We start from the raw sequence: 21,337 nt of genomic DNA, 5'->3' as shown, positions 1-21,337 counted from the left end.
ATGAATCCAGTCCTATAGCACATGTATGTGTAAAATATAAAAATATTTCTGTACAGTCTCATCATTTCAAAACATTATTGGTGCTCTGTGGATAATTATATTCAACAAAAAGAAAGTTTTAAGACTACCTCATTAGTATTATTTCTAGTCCTAAAAAATATTTACTTAGGCTTGTGGCCATGGAACTTTAACAGACAGAAGTGACCCTGGCCAAAACAGTTAAAAGTTATAAAGTTCACTTAAAATGTTAGAACATTTTATTGCAGTTTCCAGTCACCAAACCACTTTTCTCATCTGAGATTATTCTAAGACAGAGCCAAATACCACTGTATGCCTTTATGCCAAAAATATCAACAAAAGGACAGCACAGGCCATTTCTGTTTCAACACATAAGGAATCAATAGATCAAAGCATTTCAGATGCATTCACTGATGACTCAAGGATGAGAAAGGCCACATACTTTCAATCTTTTGGCAACCTGCAAAACATCATCTTCCAGGCTTTCCAATGGAACTCTGGATGCCTGTTCAGCTTGATTTTTGAGATACCCGTAAGAATTAACGTCCAGGATATCATTTCTATTGAACTTTTTGTTGATGTGAAAAATTATTGCACAAACACCACAAAATACATGAATACAATGTGAAACATGGAAGCTTCAGAACAATGGTATAGCCACAGGAGGCCTCGAGGCCTGGACCCCCACAGATTAGACTCGGGCCCCATCCAAAATTGTAAGGTCTGTGGAATGGCTGGCAGGGATGCCCAAGCCCCGCCAGCCAAAGCTTTCTGAGCCCCCTTCCATGCTGCCTGAGCAGAGAAGTCAGTGCCACACTTCAGTCACTGACTTTGGCACTCCTGTACTGTATATGCTCAGTTCAGTGCTCTCTCCCTTCCTATTGTTTTTTCCCATAATTGTCTTATCTACTATCAACAATTTGTATTTCTTTTCCCATTCTTTCCTCTTGTTTTAAATATGTTTGTAAGGTTAATCTTTAATATGTTCTTCAAGGTTTAGTGTTTTGTTTGTTCTGTTATCCCCTAAAACTTTGTAATTTTATTGATGTGTACATCACTTAGAATTTTGAATAAGCGATCAATCTAATTTATATTAAAACTTGAAACTTGATAAATTGAGCATGCATGGGACTGCCAGCATCAGTGGCTGAAGAATGCCACAAAATTCTTTGGGAGGGGACTCTAACAGCGGACTATGGCTGGCAGAGTTTGGGCACCCCACCAGCAAAGGTAGGATTTGGTGCTACTTGAGGGGAGGGGGATGACAAGAGTAAATCAGTGTGCCCCCAAATCAATCACCGGGCCACCCCCAAAATGGATTTCTGCCCTCAAACCTGCCTCCTGCAAATTCAGTGTGGTGGACATCCCGAGTATCTGACTGGTTGGTACAGCCTGAGGACAGGTTTGAGAAAAAAATTCTCAACCATTTTAAGGGCTTACTTAAAAGTCATCTGTTTAAGGAAGCCTTTGCTCTGTGATATCATAGGCATCTCCATCTATATTCCCATACTTTCTCCATTCATTTCCCAACCCTGTTATGATCCTAAGTGTTCTTCTTTACTACAATGATTGTATTTCTTTCCTGCCTCCCCTTCGGTTCTGTTCGTCTACATTCTTGTGATTTCTACTGTCTGTATTTTCATGTTTCTTCTAAATTTTTATCTTCCCTTATTTTATTACTATTGTACCTCACTTAGAATTCTTGATAAGCGACCGTATCAAACTTTTAAGAAAACTTGAAAACCACTGCTTATCGGTAAAAATTTTCCAGCTGAAATGTTCTTTAGCTTTCTCAAAGCAGTTTCCCTCCTCTGCTAGGGGATGGCTAATTAGAGAATGACACGGTGACAAAATTCATCACCGTTCCTGTCCCCGTGGATAACCGCCGGAAACCATCTTCATGTCATTCTTTAAGGAAAGAAGGAAGAATCAGAGTATGAATGGCCACAACCACTGACCCGCAAGCTTTGCTTTGAATAATGCTGGTGTAGAAGGACAGAGGATGAAAAAGACACTAGAAAATGACATGGGTTTATTTCCCGCGGTTATCCGCGGGGATGGGAATGGTGATGAATTTTGTCACCGTGTCATTCTCTAATGGCTATATCCTGGCTTATCCTATGCTTTATGTTTGGAACATCCCACAAGGCTGTACCCTATAATGACTTTTTCAACCTAATGCAGTGCTACAGCTCTTCCAGTGGCATCCAATGAAAAAACTCGTCTATGAAAACAAAAATAATGCAAGATACAAGCTTTGCCCAAAACCTATCCCATAATTTGCTTAAATCCTAATGTATCCCTTCATAGATTATGCATATCATGATATTTTCCTCCAACTACACACTTTATACACATGAAAATAAAACATCTGATATTTGATGACCTTCCACTTGTCAGTGACTGTATCAATTTACTGTACATGTACTAATCTTCCAACACAGCACATGCTTACAGAGGATGAGCTTCCACTTTGAGGTCAGGGTGAGCTTATACAGTACACTAAAAGATTCAGTAACTTACCTTCCACAGCAGCACGGCCAGCAACAGAAAAATGAGAATTCCCACCAGCAAACTGATGGCAATGATCCACCCAACAACATAACCACGAGGTTCCTGATTGTGCAAGGCCTCAAAGACCACCTACAAAGCAAGTACAAAGAGATCATTTACACAGAATTCGCTTCCAAACGCTGCTCGGCACAGAGCTTAGTGGCTTTCATGTTGGCAAGAAAGATCTGCTGTTGCTGCTTCATCCTCTCTCCTGTACAAATGGCTGCATTTGAATATTGCTAACCCTATTCCCTCATTCAAGCACTATTTATCTTTAATATCTTTCAAACGGTTTCATTTGAACAACTGCTGAAAAATACAGAGCTGATGTTACATGATTTGATTATAAAGCGGACTTAAGCAAAAATAACCTAAGGGAAAGGAGGTTCTGCATATAGAGAGTTTGCTGAAAATATGGAAAGAAACATTGGCAGCTTAGAGTGATCCCAATTATCTGAATGTTACTCTACTTTAAAGGGTTTACTAAGGTGTGTTAAAATTGGGCTTAGCATATGATGTCCCACCTGAACCTCCCAATTCCCCTCTGGGAAATTAGGGCTCGTTTTACTAAGCTGTGATAGCAGTTTTAGCACGCGCTTAGGGTACGCTGAATTGCCCCGCGCGCTAGACCTTAACGCCAGCATTGAGCTGACATTAGTCCTAGCCGCGTAGCGCGGGTTTAGCGCAGGCTAAAATCGCTATCACAGCTTAGTAAAAGGAGCCCTTAGTTACAAGATGGCCATGCGCCTTTATATTTCGCCCGCTCGGACTCAAAAAATGGCCTTTCGTCAAGACTCTATTTGTCCGAAATGTAATTATACCACTGCTACTCTAGGCCACATGTTCTACTCCTGCCCTCTTATAACGCATTTTTGGAGGAGGATTTTACAACACATTTCAGATCTTTGGCAAGTGCTCCCTTGTTACTTTTCTCTAGGTGCACAGTCGTTGCCCCAGTACCCAGGGGCTAAGAGACTTTTTGAAAGTCTCTCTTTTGTTGGGGGTGAAATCTATTTTATTGCATTGGTTAGCCGCAGAGTCCCTTTCGCTGGCTCAGTGGAGGACTCTGTTTACTCAATATCTGCAAATGGAACACTATGGATCCCTGACTTGGATACTCCTAAAGGGCAAAAGTTGCAATATACATGGGAACCTTTATGGAATTCACTAACCCCAACTGCCTGGAGTAGACTGTTGAACTTGTGATCACCCTGTTTGAAATTGGTTGGGGTTGGTTTTTTAGGGTTTTTTTTTAAATTCTTTATTAATTTTCACATCACATTCAAAAGTGCATTATCATAAACAGCATTTATATTCAATCAATATCAATACAAAACATATTCCCCCCTTTCATTATAACCAATCAAAAAGAATACTCAATGTATTCCCCCCCCCTCCCTCCCTGAATGTGTGCAAGTCAGGTAATAAATAAAAACAATACACAACTACTCGGCGTTAACAAAATTCATTAATGGGCCCCATACTAATTTAAAAAAATTATAATGACCTAATATAACTGAATTCATTTTTTCAACTTTATAACATAAACTCAATCACATAAGGGGCCGGAATCTAAAACACAGGCTTAGTTGCGGGCCAAAGTTTTTATTAAGATACTTAGGGCTCCTTTTACTAAGGTGCGTTAGGGCCTTAACGTGTGGAATAGCACGCGCTAAATTGCTGTGTGCGCTAGACCATAATCCCAGCATTGAGCTGGCGTTATTCTAGAAGCATATCGCACTGTGTAGCGCATGGTAATTTCGTGCGGGCGCTAAAAATGCTAGTGCATCTTAGTAAAAGGAACCCTTAGATTTAGTAAAAGTATAAATTCTTCCTCACCTTCACCTCACCTGTGGCGCAATCAGGCACTTGTGTGGAGTGCCTTGATCCAACCTAGCTTTTACACTGGGACTGGGTTCTTCTGCCTGCAAATGGATGTTGAGGCAGCATGATGAGGAGCTTGGAGCGCCACTTGGAGTGAGGCAGCGCATTCAGGGACTGGGGCTGGGGCTGCATAGTCAGGCGCTTAAATGCAGCACAGTCACCGCGAGCCACATAAAACGGCCAGGCGGGCCAGATTCGGATCCCCGGGCCTTGTGTTTGACATGTGTGACATAAACATAAAGGCCCTGATTCTGCAAAGTGTGTCCCGATTTTAGGCAGCTGTAGGCATCCTACAGCTGTCTAATCAGCCAATCGGGATGCACGTTTTTAAAAAATATGCTCCCCAGGCAGGCCACCTATATTGAAGGCGCCTCCGGGAGCCTATGAAGGCCCACAAGACTGCCTAAGCTTACCTGAGGGCCTTAGGCGAACCTAGGCAGCCCTATGCGTCTCCCTAGTAGAGGAAGAGACGCTTACAATGTAGGCCAGCAAAATGCTGACCTATATTGTAAGTAGACGCGGATGCTATATTTATCGCGGCAAGGGATCTCCCTGCCGCGATAAGTATAGCAGCCGCGGCCGCCTGTCCGATCACCGGCAGGAGGATGCCCAACTCCTCCTGCTGGAACGCCACCCTCCCCCCCGAAACTCCGACTCGCTGGCAGGATGGTGCCCAACCACTCCTGCCGGAACGCTGCCCCCCCCCCCCCCGAAACTCCCAATCGCCGGCAGGAGGGTGCCCAACCTCTCCTGCTGGAAAGCCGCACCCCCCCTCCTTAGAGCTGGCGTTAGCATTTTCCGTGTAGCACGGGGTTATCGCGCACGGCATTGTAGCGCATGCTAAAAACACTAGCGCACCTTCGTAAAAGGAGCCCTCAGTTTTACAATTGCTATGCAGCTTGCTAGCTCACTCTGTAGCACACTGGTTAAACCTATGCCCTTCAATCCTAATGTTGCTGGTTTGAATGGAAGAGAAATAAATAAAAGCATTAAACAGATCAAACTCCTAGTATTACAATTATAATGAAAAACAGCATAAAATCGCCATTCTAATAATATAATAATAAAATATTATAACATTAAGGACATTGTTTGTACGTCTAAATCTCACCTAAAACCTGATTCTCTAAAAGGATGTCTAAAAAGTTAGACGCCTAAACAGTGCTGAACTCTGCTGAGAGCGATTCTACAAAGGACACCTAACAGGTGCCTAACTTTAGACGCATTTTGCAGAATCAGGGCCTAAATGCTCTGATGCTCACAGAATTCCTATGCACGTCGGAGCATTTAGCACCCCGGGCCACAGTAGAAACCTCTACTGCAGCTTAGTAAAAGAGGGCCTAAGCTCAGATTTAACGTGGCATTTTTGTAGGGCTTTTTCTATTTTTATTTTTTTTTTAGTTTGTGCATTGATGTTCCCATTAGTGTACGGTACCTGCAAAACATTAATGTAAGAGCACTTACTGCCTTCTATTTAGGAGCAGGGCAGGATTAATTCGTCGAGGGCCCGTAGGCACACAAGTACAGTGGGCCCCCTGCCCCGCCCCACCCCACCATGCGCCCAGGCGGAAACAGGAAGCTGCGTCAGAGAGAAGCTCTGGGCAGGCAGCACCACTTGCACAATTACAGTTCCCATTGCCTTTCTTATCCGCGTTGCTTGCTTGTCTTACTTTCCGTTGATGGGTGGGGCCAGCATTGCCGACTGAGAGGAGCCCGTGTTGCTGATCAATGCTGGAGGGGCCCATCGACGTTTGGAAAAAACAATGTTGATGCCCTTCTTCATCGGGCCCCCCCTGACCATTTTGGGCCCTAGGCACATGCCTGCTTGGCCTATTGGTTAATCCTGCCCTGTTTAGGAGATCCTAAGTGCTCCCGCATCAACCCTGCATTATTCAGCGAGTGCATGTTAACCCTAATATACTAGTCTCCCCTCCTAGTTGGTTTTAACATGTTCTGCAGTAGCCTGTCACTTCCCCTAAGTGACCTGAGGATGTACAAATGGCCTGGTGATATATTCACTTTGGAAGGTATGGACAACATGAGAAATGGTTTAGAATTTGGCAGCTAAGATTTCCTGCTAAAAATGCAGGGTTATGAATTTGGGAAGCAAAAACTCAAGGGAGCAGCACTGTATAAGGGTGACGTTCTTCTGGGCATAAAAAAAGTATCTGGAGTTGATTGTATCTGATAAGTCCCCTAATTCTGTAAAAAGTGCTAAAAAAATGCTCAAGCAATTTCAGTTACATACCCAAATTGTGCATGCAATTTAACTGACCAAGCTTTTTAGTGCCGATAATTGGCATTTTAACAAGCAATTATTGGGGTTCATAGTTTTAAGTGCGCGAGACAAACGAGTGCCAACAATTCAACGCAAGATTTCAGAGTGCCGCAGGAAAATCTTCTTTTAAAGGGCTCCGACAGGGGGGGGGGTGTTGGTGGGCAACCCCTCCCTTTACTTAATAGGGATCGTGCTGCCGTTGGTGGGAGTTTTGGGAGGTTGTAACCTCACATTATACTGAAAACTTAACTTTTCCCCTATTTTGGGGGGGGAAAAAGATAAATTTTCAGTATAATGTGGGGGTTACTCCCACATCCCTGCAACACGGCAGCGTGATACCTATTAAGTAGAATGGGGGGGTTCCCCCCACCCCCCATCGGAGCCCTTTAAAAGAAGGTTTTCCTGCGGTGCTCTGAAGTCTTGCGCTTAACTGTCGGCGCTCGTTTGTCAGCGCGCGTTTGTCAAGTGCGCTTTTGTCCCGTCACCAATTATGGGTGATAATTAGAATAAACTACAAGTTACATATATAAATTTAGGGCTCCTTTTACGAAGCCGTGGTAGCGGCTTTAACGCGTGCGACTTTTAATCACGTGCTACCCCCGTGCTAGCCAAAAAACTACCGCCTGCTCGAGGAGGCGATAGCGGCTAGCGTGGCCGGCGGTTTAGCGCGCGCTATTGCGTGCGCTAAATCGCTACCATGCCTTCGTAAAAGGAGCCCTTAGGTGCAGGATATGCAGCTAAATTTTACACACAAGTCAAAAAAGGATGTGTGGATATGGGTGGACCAGAGGCATTACCTTAAAATACACGCTGGCATCCACACCTGAATTTAGAGCAGGTATTTGCACTACGCTCTCATTTGTGCAAATGGTCGTGCCTAAATTTAGTCACGGTTCCCGGGCACAAGGGCTATTCTATAAACCACACTTAACTTTTAATCACGACTTTGGCACCATATAAAGAATTTAGCCCAAGATGGCTAAACAGGTAGATAAGGCAATGGACGCATAGGGAGAGGAATGTTCAGTAAAAAAGAGGAGATGATGGTGCTTCTGGAAACTGCACTTTCCAATGAATATAAATCAAATGCAGTTGATCCAGAAGACGGCTACAAAAATGGTCTTCATCATAATGCGTATGGGGACAGACTTAAGATTGAAATATGTATACCATGGAAGACAGGTAGGGGAGGTATGATTAAGATATGCGAATATCCCCAAGACACAAATTCAAGGAAGTCAGGCCTCTTTCGATGGATAGTTGGCTCTGGAAAAAAGATTCACGAAATGAGGGTGAATGATGGTAGACTCAGCAGTAATCTAAGGAAATATTTCTTTCTGGAATAGGTGACAGATGTTTGGGACAGTCTCTCAGCGCAAGTGGTAGAGAAAAGTATAGTAGGAAAATGCAAGGAAACATGGGACAAGCACAGAGTATTTTAGGGATAAGAAAAGATTGTGCATAAATGAGCCAATAATTGCTGTTAATAGGCAGTTAATATGCATGGCTTTGCCCTGTGCCCCTTTTTTTTTATGTGCACCTAAAACTTATATCATGCAACTCAAAAGGGGGCCTAGCTGTGGGAGGGGCAGGAGTGGGATTATAGTTTATTATTTATATTCCGCATTCCCATAGATAAGGCATGGTATTATAGTATGGTATGTGGGCCAGACCTCCGGGTCCCTTGGAACAGTATTTCTCAACTTCTTCAAGCCAAGTACCTCCTAAGCCTAACAAATATCAACTGAGTACCCCCGCCCAAGTTCCACCCCAGACCCATAATAATAGCACTAATTGTAACAAAATTTTTTCCATCCATTTTTCATATACACATAATGGTAACCACAAAATAAAAAAAAAAAAACACAAAGCACACTGTACACACAGAAAATGATGGACCAGCGAAAGATTAGAGAAACTGGGCCTCTTCTCCCTCGAACACAGGAGATTGAGAGGGGACATGATCGAAACATTCAAGGTACTGAAGGGGATAGACTTAGTAGATAAGGACAGGTTGTTCACCCTCTCCAAGGTAGGGAGAACGAGAGGGCACTCTCTAAAGTTGAAAGGGGATAGATTCCATACAAACTTAAGGAAGTTCTTCTTCACCCAGAGAGTGGTGGAAAACTGGAACGCTCTTCCGGAGTCTGTTATAGGGGAAAACACCCTCAAGGGATTCAAGACAAAGTTAGACAAGTTCCTGCTGAATAGGAATGTGCGGTGGTAGGGCTAGTCTCAGTTAGGGTGCTGGTCTTTGACCAGAGGACCGCCGCGTGAGCAGACTGCTGGGCATGATGGACCACTGCTCTGACCCAGCAGCGGCACTTCTTAAATTCTTATTTAGGTCTTTATCTGCCGTCATCTACTATGTTACTATGTTAATTATCATTTATATTTGGGGGAGTTTTCAAAGAGGTCAAGGCAGATGACTTTAAAATATGCAATCAGTAACAACTATAGAAAAATAGACAAATAAAGAGCAAAATATAGACAACAGATATAAATTCATAAAACTGTCACATTTTGATCACTAAATTGAAAATAAAATTATTTTTCCTACCTTTGTTGTCTGGTGATTTTATAAGTCTCTGATTGAATGTCCAATATTTATTTATTTCTGCTTCCTGCATGCTTCCTCTCCTCTGGACCCGATTTCCTACCCTAAACAACCTCTCTCTGTCCCTCCATGAGTCCAACTTTTCTTCCTCTCTCCTCCTCCCCTATTGGCAACAAAGTCTCCAAAATTAGTGTGATGCAGTTTGGGGGCATGCAATGAAGCTACAATGTGGTAGATTTAAAAGAAACTGGAGGCAATATTTCTTCACTCATCATGTAATTAAATGCTGGAATTTGATGCCAGAGAATGTGGTGAAAGTCGTTAGCTTAGCAGGGTTTAAAAAAAGGTTTAGCTAACTTCCTTAAATAAAATGGGGAAATTCACTGATTATTCCTAAGATAAATAGCATAAAATCTGTTTTACTCTTTGGGATCTTGCCAGGTACTTGTGATTGGCCACTGTTGGAAACAGGATACTGATCTTGATGGACCTTCGATCTAGCCCAGTATGGCAGTTCTTATATTCTTATGTAAGTAGGTGCTATGGGGTAATTTTATACAGCAAGTTCTCTGTGTACAACATGGTATACATGCACAAAATGGCATTAAAAATTTCTGTGTAGTAGGCGTACAGATAGCATGTACTTTTATGCAATCTTGAGGTAGGTATTTTGAAGTGCATAGTTTAGGCAGAGCAGGGGTAAAGTTGCAACATACATGCATGCACATATAAAGGGTAATTCTATAATCTAGGTGTCTGCTTTTGCATGCCCCTGAATGCGTAAATGTCTAGAAAACTAATGTTTTTGTGCATCAGCTTATACTTACCCATGAAAGTGCCAGTGTGGTGCTTAAGTACTCTTCTGTAAAGCCATGCTCAAATCACATAAGGGGTCTTTTGCTAAAGATCAGTATGTGTTATCTGCAGCAAGCTCCACAGGAACAATACTGATCCTTTGACCAACTCCCTTGATGCAGTATTGGCAAAATATGACTCATAACAGGAGCTGGTCTGATTTCTTTAAATATAAGCTTTTTTTTTTTTTTTTAGTATGAAAAGAAAGTAAAACTGGCAAAAATAACAGGGGATATATTCTGTCAAGAAATAAAAGATCTGATGTTGAGCTGTGGTGTGCTTTGATCTTAGTGCTAAACTGGTTCAGTAAGACAGCCATCCTCTGATGGCCCATTTTAAAAAATGCTGTTGTAATGGATAAATCTGGTTTAAGCTAGAGTTCTATGCTGGGAACTTTTTGATAGGCTCACTGGGATCCCCTGCTGTTTTATACAGATTTTTGGGGGGGTGGGAAATGGCTTCCCAAATAACTTTCCACTAGTTTAGCTTACATTGGCCCGGATTCTATAAACGGTGCTGTTATCGGCAGCCGTCTAAAAAACAGCCGCTGATCACGCTGTCAATCTTGTGATGGAACTGTTTATAAAATTGCAGCTTCAGAAACGATAGGTGCCAGAAATGTAGGCCAGGGATTTCAAGGTCTACAGTAGATTTCCAGCGCCTACCGTTTAAATGAATCGTGCCTACGGAGGCTCCTAACACCACTTCCAGCGTTAGCCATGCCTACATTGGCATTAGGCAATGTAAAGCACCTTTGTAGGTGCGATGCAGGTGCTGTTTTTTAATGTGCTGGTAGGCGCCTACATTTTTTTGTTTTAAATTGGTTTAAATATATATATTTTTTACGGTGTTTTCAACTGAAGTTAGGCAGCGACCAATCCAGGTTACAAGTACCGAACAGAATTTCAAAGAGCAGCAACATTCCATCTACTGACCCCAGGGACAACAGTGGTTTCCCTCACCTCTAACTCAATAGCAGATTATGGAATTTTTCCTCTAGGAACCTGTCTAAACCTTTGAGTTCCAGAGCTTAACTATTGTTCGAGTGAAAAAAATATTTCCTCCTATTCTACCTCCTTCCAGCTCCTCAAAAAACTCTTTCCTTTATCCTCCAACACCAATTTGGAAGGAAGATATAGGTAAGGATTAGCCAGTTTGAACCCTTACACTTCCCAATTGCCTCTTAACCAATAATTGTTGCCATAGTTCCCAGATCTCTTCATCTTTTCCCACTTTCACTTTGCTGAATGCAGTAAGCTTTTCCATCTCTCTCTCCATTCTTTTCACTCACATCTGAACACCAAGGATACTGGTTTGTTTCCACACTCTATCAATTTCACATCTTGCAGCTACTATGAACTGGCTACACCATTTTTCACATGACCCCAGCTTTGCATCCTTAGGTTTCATTAGGACTTTCTGCTCAGTTCAACATCTGCCCTTTCCATTCCCTCTGAGAATGATACACAAATAGACATGATGGTCTTTATGTTGGAAACACCTCCATTTGTAAACAGCAGCATTTATGTGTGTACATTGCAAACACAAATTATTTTACTAAGACATTCCCTTCAGATGGTTCCCTAATCAGCAATTTATCCTATATACTAAACTAAAACAAAACTAAATCTTAAGTTTGTATACCGCATCATCTCCATAAAGATAGAGCTCGGCACGGTTTACAGGTAAATTCAATAAATGAGGGAAGGACATAAGAAATTAGAGGTTATGAAGAGGATAGCTAGCTTTACATTTTAAATAGATAGCTTTACGTTTTGGAGAAAAGCCAGGTTTTCAGATGCTTTCGGAATAATTGGAATGAGCCTAGGTTCAGCAGCGGGGCAGGGAGGTTATTCCAAATCTCAGTGAATTTGAAGAAAAGGGATTTCCCTAATTTACCTGCATACATGACGCCTTTTAACGAGGGAAAGATAGTTTGAGTTTGTGGGCGGATCTGGTAGTGTCAGGTCTCGAAGAATTCCAGGATAGTGGAATTAGGGGAGGAAGAATGCCATGTAGGATCTTGAATATTAGGCAGGTACATTTAAAGTGAATCCTAGAAATCACCAGAAGCCTGTGAAGTTTTGACAGAAGCGGGGAAACATGGTCAAATTTGCTTTTTGCGAAGATCAACCTAGCCGCAGTGTTCTGGATCCGCTGAAGTCTTTGAAGATTTTTATTGGTTAGACTTAAATAGATGGAATTACAATAGTCCAGTCTGGAAAGAATGATTGACTGTACAAGGACAGCAAAATGTTGTTGGCGGAAGCAGGATCTCACTTTCCTCAACATGTGAAGGCTAAAAAAACATTTTTTTACCAGAGAGTTGAGATGATCATTAAAGGAAAGTGTAGAGTCAATAATGATGCCCAAAACTTTGCTTGAGAATTTGATCTGCAGTGTGGGACCAAAAGGTAGTGGAATGAGCGTGGGTAACTGATCTAATTTTGGGCCAAGCCAGAGTAGTTTTGTTTTGGACTCATTCAGCTTCATTTGTACAGAGAAGGCCCAGGACTGGAGTTTCGTTATGCAAGCTGTTATATTTTCGGTGAGGTTAGTGAGGTTCAAATCTATCTCGAGAAGGACAAGGATGTCATCTGCATATGTAAATGGAGTTTCAAAGGGATATAGATGGAAGAATTTCAAAGAAGACATATAAATGTTGAAAAGAATAGGGGACAGAGGTGATCCCTGGGGAACACCACATAGCGGACTCCAAGGAGAAAGCATGGTTCCATTCATGTTAACAGTGTAAGAGCGGGATCGTAAAAATTTTGAGAACCAGTCTAAGACTGTGGAATCAATGCCTATCTTAGAACGTTGGTAAATTAGGATATCGTAGTGGACAACATCAAAGGCCGCAGATAAATTGAATTGTAGTAGGATAGCAAACTAGTGTGCCTTAGTAAAAGGACCCCCTTAGTGTGCTGTCCATGAGTATACTTAGTTAAATCACTGTTGTAAGATTGGTGTCAAATCTCTTTCCTGGAACTGAGGAATTTTGTGGTGGGGTTTTTTGTTTACATTTTGTGAGGCTTTATTTTGTTTATATGTAATTGGATTTTGCATGTTTTTTGATAGTTACCTAGATTTGTAGAGGGTGAGACATAAAATATTATAAATAAATAAGCCCTATAGCTCTATTAAGTCACTCCATTCAAAGCATGTGCTTACATAGTCCCCATGCTTACTCTAAAATCTTTTATTGCCACTATGTCCATAGCTAGGCTTTGCACTTTTCCCTGCTACTTTGGGAGAAGTGACATGGGGGAGAGCTACTATGAATAAAGATTTGGGGAGGCTTAGAGAAAGTTCCATGGTAGAGGAGCCCACAAATGTGTTTGCCTAGGGCCCAAAATTAGTTTTAAATGGCCCTGCTCAGTATATGGGAAGAACCAGTAAAAAGACAGAAGTTCAAAAATGGACCACATTGAACTTGGGGGTAGAGAATGACAAGTTGACAAAACTCATCACCGTTCATGTCCCTGCGGGAAACCATCTCCATGTCATTCTTTAAGGAGAGAGGGAAGAATCAGAGTATGAATGGGCAAAGCCACTGACCCTCAAGCCTTCTGTTGAAGAATGCTGGTGTTGAGATAGACACTAAAGAATGATATGGGATTGTTTCCCATGGTTATCCACAGGGTCAGGAACGGTGATGAATTTTGTCACCATGACATTCTCTACTTGGGGGGGTTCTACAGAAACCCCCTCCAAAAGGGAAAAGGAATTCCAGTTTCTGTAGCACAGAAACTTACATAGAATAGAACAGCAATTAGGGAATTCCTCTTTTTAAACTACTACATCCGCTACTCTACCACATCACCAAACTCTCCCTATCCCCCCAAACCCTGTGCAAACTGAACCCACCCCCAAAACTACACACCAAGTGGCCCAGCATACTACAAACTGCTGCCAACCTTTAAAACTAGCACTACAACTACCCCACCATCCCGCAAACTGCCCCACCGTCCTAAATTAGCTCCCCACAACTGCACCAACTGCTTGCAAACTGTCCCCATCCCAAGTACTACTCCTCTCAAATGTCCCTGCACCCTGCAATGTGTCCATCCCTAAAAATAGCCCATGCAATTGCCCTCTCTCACAAACTGCCCCATTCCAAAAACCTACCCCCTGAAACTTGACCAAAATTATGCAAACTGCTCCCTGGAACGTTAACACTGCACATGACTCCTGCAACTGTTCCACTGCCCCACACCCAAATACGCGACTACTCTGCAAACTGCATCACACCAAAAACTACCCCAGCTTCTGTTCCACCATCTAGTAACAGCTCCACACCCCAAATGTCACCCTTCTTCAATTGCATTAACACTCCACAAACTGTCCTAGCTCCCTGCAAAGTGCTCCACCTCATAGGAACTCTATGAGCATTGGGAGAAGCGTGGAGCATTCAGCACGGCTCCCTGCGCTAATAACCGCTATCGTGGTTTAGTAAAAGGTGGGGTATATGGGGGGTGTGAGAGTTGGTCAGTAGTGTTTCCCACTTCACTGGAAGAGAGTAGTTTTTTTTTTCTTTTTATTATTTTGTTAATCTGCCTACTCTTACCCTGTATATAATTTTCTGTGAGGAAAACAATCCTCCCAAAGTTTAACAAAATGAAATGGAACATGGCATGTAGGAAAACCTGGCAAAAAAACCCCATTCCAGCTAATATTCAGCCGGTGACAGTGTTTTATGTCTACTGCTGGCTGCATTCATGGATATGCAATGCTGAGCCATGTCCAGGCATGAGTATTGAATTTCCAGTTTGTATTTTTGCCGCTAAAACTTACCGTATGTGGTTAAATCCAATATTCAGCCCTTAACCGCATTAAGATAGGGCTGTTTTTTATGCAGCCCAATTTATGTGGTTATTAACACTAAACCATATAAGTGCTGGCTCCACCCTACTACTCCATAAACTACTTTCACATTCACATATACACATACATATCCCCACACCCAACAACCCACAGGCAATATCAATATATATTCATTCACCCATATATAGTACATTCGAGGTCTGACAATTAAGTTTGTAAATTAGCCTCCATGCACTTATGTTGGTAGCACTGTACAAATAGCTTTGTAAGGTTTCATAACCTTGGTATATCAGTGTCTCACAGATGTGTTCATGTCAATATGTGGCGGTGTCTTGGTGATTGCCATTCATTATTGTTGTTGCATGTTTTTGTGTGCCGTAAGAATGTGGGAGCTTGAATTAGAGCAACAATCAAACATTAAATTTCTCGTTATACTTGGCAAGAGTGGAAGTGAAATCAGGGGCATGTTAGTCAAAGTTTGTGGGGATAATGCCATGAAAAAAACGGCAGTGTACAAATGGATTAAACGTTTTTCTGAGGAGAGAGAAAGCGTCACCGATGAAGAGAGGTCAGGGTGACCAGTAATGAGCAGTACTGATGAAAACTGCAAAAATTTGTCAACTTGTGTGTCAAAATCATCGGCTGACTGTGAGAAGCATAGCGGACCAAGTAAACATCGATAGAGAAACAGAAAAATCTTAGCATGAGAAAAGTGTGCGCAAAAATGGTCCCAAAGGAGCTCACTGATAAACAAAAGAGAGAGTCGAAGTTTGCCAAGACCATTTGGAGAGGCAAGCTGATGTTTTGGGCCATGTTATCTCTAATGATGAAACATGGGTGTACCATTACAACCCTGAAACAAAGCGTCCAGTGCACAATGGAAGTCAGCCAATTCTCCATGACCAAAAAAGTTCCGGCAGTCCAAATCAAGAGTCAAAATGATGTTGCTAACCTTTTTGTTATCAGAGGGATTATTCATTATGAATTTGTGCTATTTGGAAGTGCTGAAAAGGCTGCGTGAAAAAGACGAAAACTATCTAAACTTTTCACCAACAACTCATGGCTCTTGCATCATGATAATGCACCAGCTCACACGACACTGTCTGTGAGGGAGTTTTTAGCCAGTAAACAAATAATTGTATTGGAATACCCTCCCTACTCACTTGATCTAGCCCCCAGTGACTTTTTTCTTTACCCGAAGATAAAGAAATTATTGAAAGGAAGACATTTTGATGACATTCAGGACATCAAGGGTAATATGACGACACCTCTGATGGCTATCCCAGAAAAAGAGTTCCAAAATTGCTTTGAACGGTGGACTAGGTACTGGCATTGGTGCATAGCTTCCCAAGGGGAGTACTTCAAAGGTAACCATAGTGATATCAGCAATGAGGTATGTAACACTTTTTCAAGGATGAGTTCATGAACTCAGTTGTCAGACCTCCTATATAGTGAGCTTGGAAGGAATTATATAAGTCTTGGTCCACATGCTTTCTCTACTTGTTTTCCTTTCCCACAAGAGAGACATCTGATTTCAATGTAGCATGGAAAGCATCTAACATGAGACATCAAATAATAATATTAATCAGGGGCTCCCAGGCCAAAATACTTTTCTACATTCTAATTCTTCAGAAATTGCACCCTCTGTAGTTCTGAAACCACCACATGCCCACTCCACCTCTTCTTCATGCACAGTTTAAAGAGCTGATGAAAGACGGGTCTGCCTCAATGGGATTGTAGCCAGAACACAAATTCAAGTGTGAAATTTCAACATAAATATTTCCTTACCATTCGGGCAGGAAGAAAGACTTTATTTTAATAAAAGTCACTACCAGAGTGTGAGGAATTGGAATGGAAAATCAGTTTGTGAACTGTCGTAACATTGTTTTCTGTTACTGATTCTAAAGAACTGAGAACACAGTCCAGAACAATGAGGTGAAACATGTTTCTTTAATCACAGGGCATCACCAATACACAGCAGATCACATGGGATCCTACTGTCGTAAATTCCTTTCTTATTAAAGAGATATATCCTGACAGCAAAGGTTTCTGCTTCACTAACAGCTTCGGTCAGAAGACATTACCCCTCCCAGTGGGACTATGATGAGTGATGACAAGGGTTCAGCAAGGAAGGAGGCGCCATGAAATTGTAAAGACATAATTAAGGGAAACAGTAATTCTGCAAAATTATATGTATTGTGGGTAGTCTTACTTTCAGTATGCCACCGAGTGTCACAAAATTCAGATGTTCCACCTTATGTGTCAGTGTGAATTAGTTGCGCTGCTAATGGTGGTGGTAGTTGATGGGAGTTGATAATTGGAGCAGAGTTTGGTGCTGCCTGTGTCAATCTGTAAGTTACACATCCAAGGCTAGTTTGCAAAACATCTCTAGTATTGCAGAAATGCCTGATAAACTCCCCTTGTGAGCTATAAACTGTATTTTCTTTTTTTTCTATCTTGAGATATCCTGGATATGCAAAACAGTGACAAATGAGAACTTGCGCATTTGACTTCCCCTACACACACAACTCTTTGGGTTTTGGCCAGCTACTAGTGACCTGGATTGGATTGAGAACGGGCTACTGGGCTTGATGGACCATTGGTCTGACTCAGTGAGGCTATTCTTATATTCTTAGATATTTTGTAAAGAATGAATTCCTAGACATTCTTGAAAACTTTTAAGTATGATGTCGGAGAGGAAGTTCTGGGCCAGCTGGAACTTCCTCTCCGATGTCAGAATTGACGTCGGGGGTGGGGGGGAGGCTGGCTTGCCCGGCATTTCAGAAGTTGCTGATGGCCTTGACTCACGTTGCCTTTGCAATCGACTGGTTGTTGCAATCAACCTTTTGGGCACCCTTGTAGTATGGCATGTTCTTATGTGACCAGAATTACAAAACATATAACACACCACTCATTCAGAAAAGTACATCTCGCAACTTTCAGCCAGTTTTACCGGCTTGAGCAAAATATATACATAAAAAAATCTTTTTATTTGAGAATTTAACCCGAAGAATACAAAATAACAGTAACCTGCAGAGAGAAAAAAAGAGGAGGAGGACTAGCAATAATATTCAAGAGCTCCCTAACTCTAAACATACTTGAGAAAGTATCCACTCCACAATTGGATTTCCTAGCATGCCAACTCACAAACACAACACTAAAAAACTCTCTAAACTGCCTGCTCTGCTACATAACACCAGGAAATTGGACCACAGTGAGACCCGAATTTGAAAACTTCATCTACCAAAACTCACTAACAGCTGATTTTAACCTCATCCTAGGAGACCTAAACCTACACCTAGAAGACCCAACCTCCACACCAGCAAATAACTGTCTATCCTTCCTCAATGCATTATCCTTCCAGATCCTAAACCCACAAACCACTCATGAAAAAGGTCATCAACTGGACATTGCAGCATTCATGTCTCACCAACCATCCAATCAAGAAATCCAAACTCCTAACGGAACATGGTCCCCATCCCTATGGTCAGACCACTACATCTATAACTTCAACATCAATTGGACCAAAACCAAACACACACCTCTATCAAAAAAAACCACATATACCTCACGCAAACATATAGACCCAACCATTTTCTGGTCAAATGTAGACGAAACCATCCAAGACTGTGACCCAAAAAACTTCATCTCCCACTGGAAAAATGTATCCACCAACATCCTTGATAATTTGGCACCCCTACAAACCAAAACCAGAACCAGCAGGAAATCAGACCAATGGTTTGATAATGAATTACTCCAACTCAAAAGACAGTGTAGAAGATTAGAAAGAAAATGGAGAAAAAAGAACCAAGAACAAACAAAAACAGACTGGAAAAAAATCAACAAACAGTACAAAAAGCTACTAACAGACAAGAGGAAAAGCTACTATACCAATCTCATAGGCACAGAAACACAAGATTCCAAAAAAATATTCCAAATCCTGAAAGAATTAACAGACACCAAACCATACACTACTACCACGAACACACCTCCACCATCACCCACCCTCTTAGCAGAACACTTCAAGAACAAAATCACCAACACCAGAGCCACACTCATCCTCAACCCCTCCAAGCAAAATCCAATCACAATCCAACCTACAAGAAAAGAGGCAATCGCAGCAGACAGAATTTGGACTCAATTCCCAAACATACAATGGTCAGAATTCAACAAATTCTACAAAAAATACAGCCATGCCTCCTGTGACCTCAACCACTGCCCCTCATATCTCCTTACCACCTCTAGTGTAAATTTCCGCACCATAACGCTACAATGGATCCAACTCACGCTCACAGAGGGCACATTCCCTGACAACCTCAGCGAAATTGTCATCACCCCAATCCAAAAAGACCCAAAGGCACCACAAAACCTCCCATCTAACTATAGACCTATAGCCTCAATTCCGCTATATGTCAAAATTATAGAAGGCCTAGTAGCCAAACTCCTCACCAATTACATAGAAGACCATAACCTACTCCACCCCATGCAATCAGGATTCAGAACAAACTTCAGCACAGAGACATTACTAGGCTCCCTCATGGATACCGTCAGACAACAACTTAGTACAGGGAAAAAAATGCTACTCATACAACTGGACCTATCAGCGGCATTCGACCTAGTAGACCACAACATCCTTCTACAGATCTTAGATGCAATAGGCATCTCAGACAAAGTATACTCCTGGTTCGAAGGATTCCTAAAACTCAGAACCTACAGTGTAAAATCAAACAAAAAAAAATCAGAATCCTGGTCAAACCCCTGCGGCGTACCACAAGGATCTCCACTATCCCCCACCCTCTTCAATCTATACACTGCCTCTCTAGGAACTCATCTGGATAATCTAGGCATAACATCCTATAGCTATGCGGATGACATCACCATCCTCATCCCATACGATCATTCTAAACCTACCATGACAGACGAACTTCACCAAACACTGGAAGCAGTCACAACCTGGATGGAAAATCACAAACTTAAACTCAACCAAGACAAAACCAAATTCATCCTCCTAGAAAATGACAAGATGTAATGTAATGTAATGTAATTTATTTCTTATATACCGCTACATCCGTTAGGTTCTAAGCGGTTTACAGAAAATATACATTAAGATTAGAAATAAGAAAGGTACTTGGAAAATTCCCTTACTGTCCCGAAGGCTCACAATCTAACTAAAGTACCTGGAGGGTAATAGTGAAGTGAAAAGTAGAGTTAGAGGAAAAATAAAAATAAAATAAACCACAACCATCCTAGACATAAACGCAACCAAATATCCCATCCAAACAACCATAAAACTACTTGGCATGACCATAGACAGATGCTGCACTATGCAACCGCAAATAAACAAAACAACGCAAAAATCATTCGCAATCATGAGAAACCTGAGACAAGTCCGAAAATTCTTTGAAAGTACACAATTCCTACTTATAGTACAATCCCTAATACTAGGTATATTGGACTACTGTAACATACTCTTCCTCCCATGTCCGGCAACTACGATAAGACAACTCCAAACAATCCAAAATACAGCCTTAAGACTCGTCTATTCATTGAAAAAACACGACCACATCACTGAGGCCTTCATCAACTCACACTGGCTCCCAATCCAAGAAAGAATCCAATTCAAATTCTACTGCATATTATTTAAAACCCTACACGGAGACAGTCCATCATACCTGAACAATCGCCTCATCCAAGCAACCAATACCAGACACAGAAAAACGCACTCCCCATTCATACCCCCCCCATCCAAAGAAGTAAAAAGAACAAAACTACATGACGGCCTCCTAGCCACTCAAGCTGCAAGACTAGACAACCAGATCTCCAACCTTCTGATGACCACCCCAGACTATAAGACGTTCAGAAAAGAAATAAAAACCACACTCTTCAAGAAATTCCTAAAACAGCAATAACAACACGACCTCTAAAAGCCCTTAAGATCTACATCCTACCTCTCTAGCTACTCATTATAATTCATGTAATTCTGTAATTCTGTAATTCGGTAATTCTGTAATTCATTGTAATTCTGTCTTTAAACTAACCTTTGTAATTCTGTAATTCGGTAATTCTGTAATTCATTGTAATTCTGTCCTTAAACTAACCTTTTGTAATCCGCCTTGAACCGCAAGGTAATGGCGGAATAGAAATCCCTAATGTAATGTAATGTAATGTAATGTAATGTAATATATAGAAAAAAGAAAAAAAGAAAAAAATTAGTAACAACATCAGGTCCTTCGGCCAATGATTGGAGCAGGAGAAACAACACTACGCTAATCACTTCAGTTTGTGATAGTACAACTGTGCGTAGGCTCCAACTCTGAGGCCTTTAGAAGAACGTTGGTAAAACTGGCTGAAAGTTGCGAGATGTA

The 21,337-nt window shown here is 41.7% G+C and overlaps 1 protein-coding gene across 1 annotated transcript in view; it reads right to left on the bottom strand.

The window, feature by feature from the left end:
• The window catches only part of ITGA9 (integrin subunit alpha 9), a 589,864-nt gene that overhangs the window by 44,976 nt on the left and 523,551 nt on the right, over window positions 1-21,337 (bottom strand). The window contains exon 27 of the mRNA XM_033930560.1: window positions 2,542-2,661. Coding sequence (XP_033786451.1) covers window positions 2,542-2,661 — 120 coding nt within the window. The remainder of the gene's footprint in view (window positions 1-2,541; window positions 2,662-21,337) is intronic.

This window comes from Geotrypetes seraphini, chromosome 2 (assembly GCF_902459505.1).
Source record: "Geotrypetes seraphini chromosome 2, aGeoSer1.1, whole genome shotgun sequence".
NCBI lineage: Eukaryota > Metazoa > Chordata > Amphibia > Gymnophiona > Dermophiidae > Geotrypetes > Geotrypetes seraphini.
The sequence above is the reverse complement of the archived record's forward strand: the minus strand, read 5'-3'. Positions and strand labels throughout refer to the sequence as shown.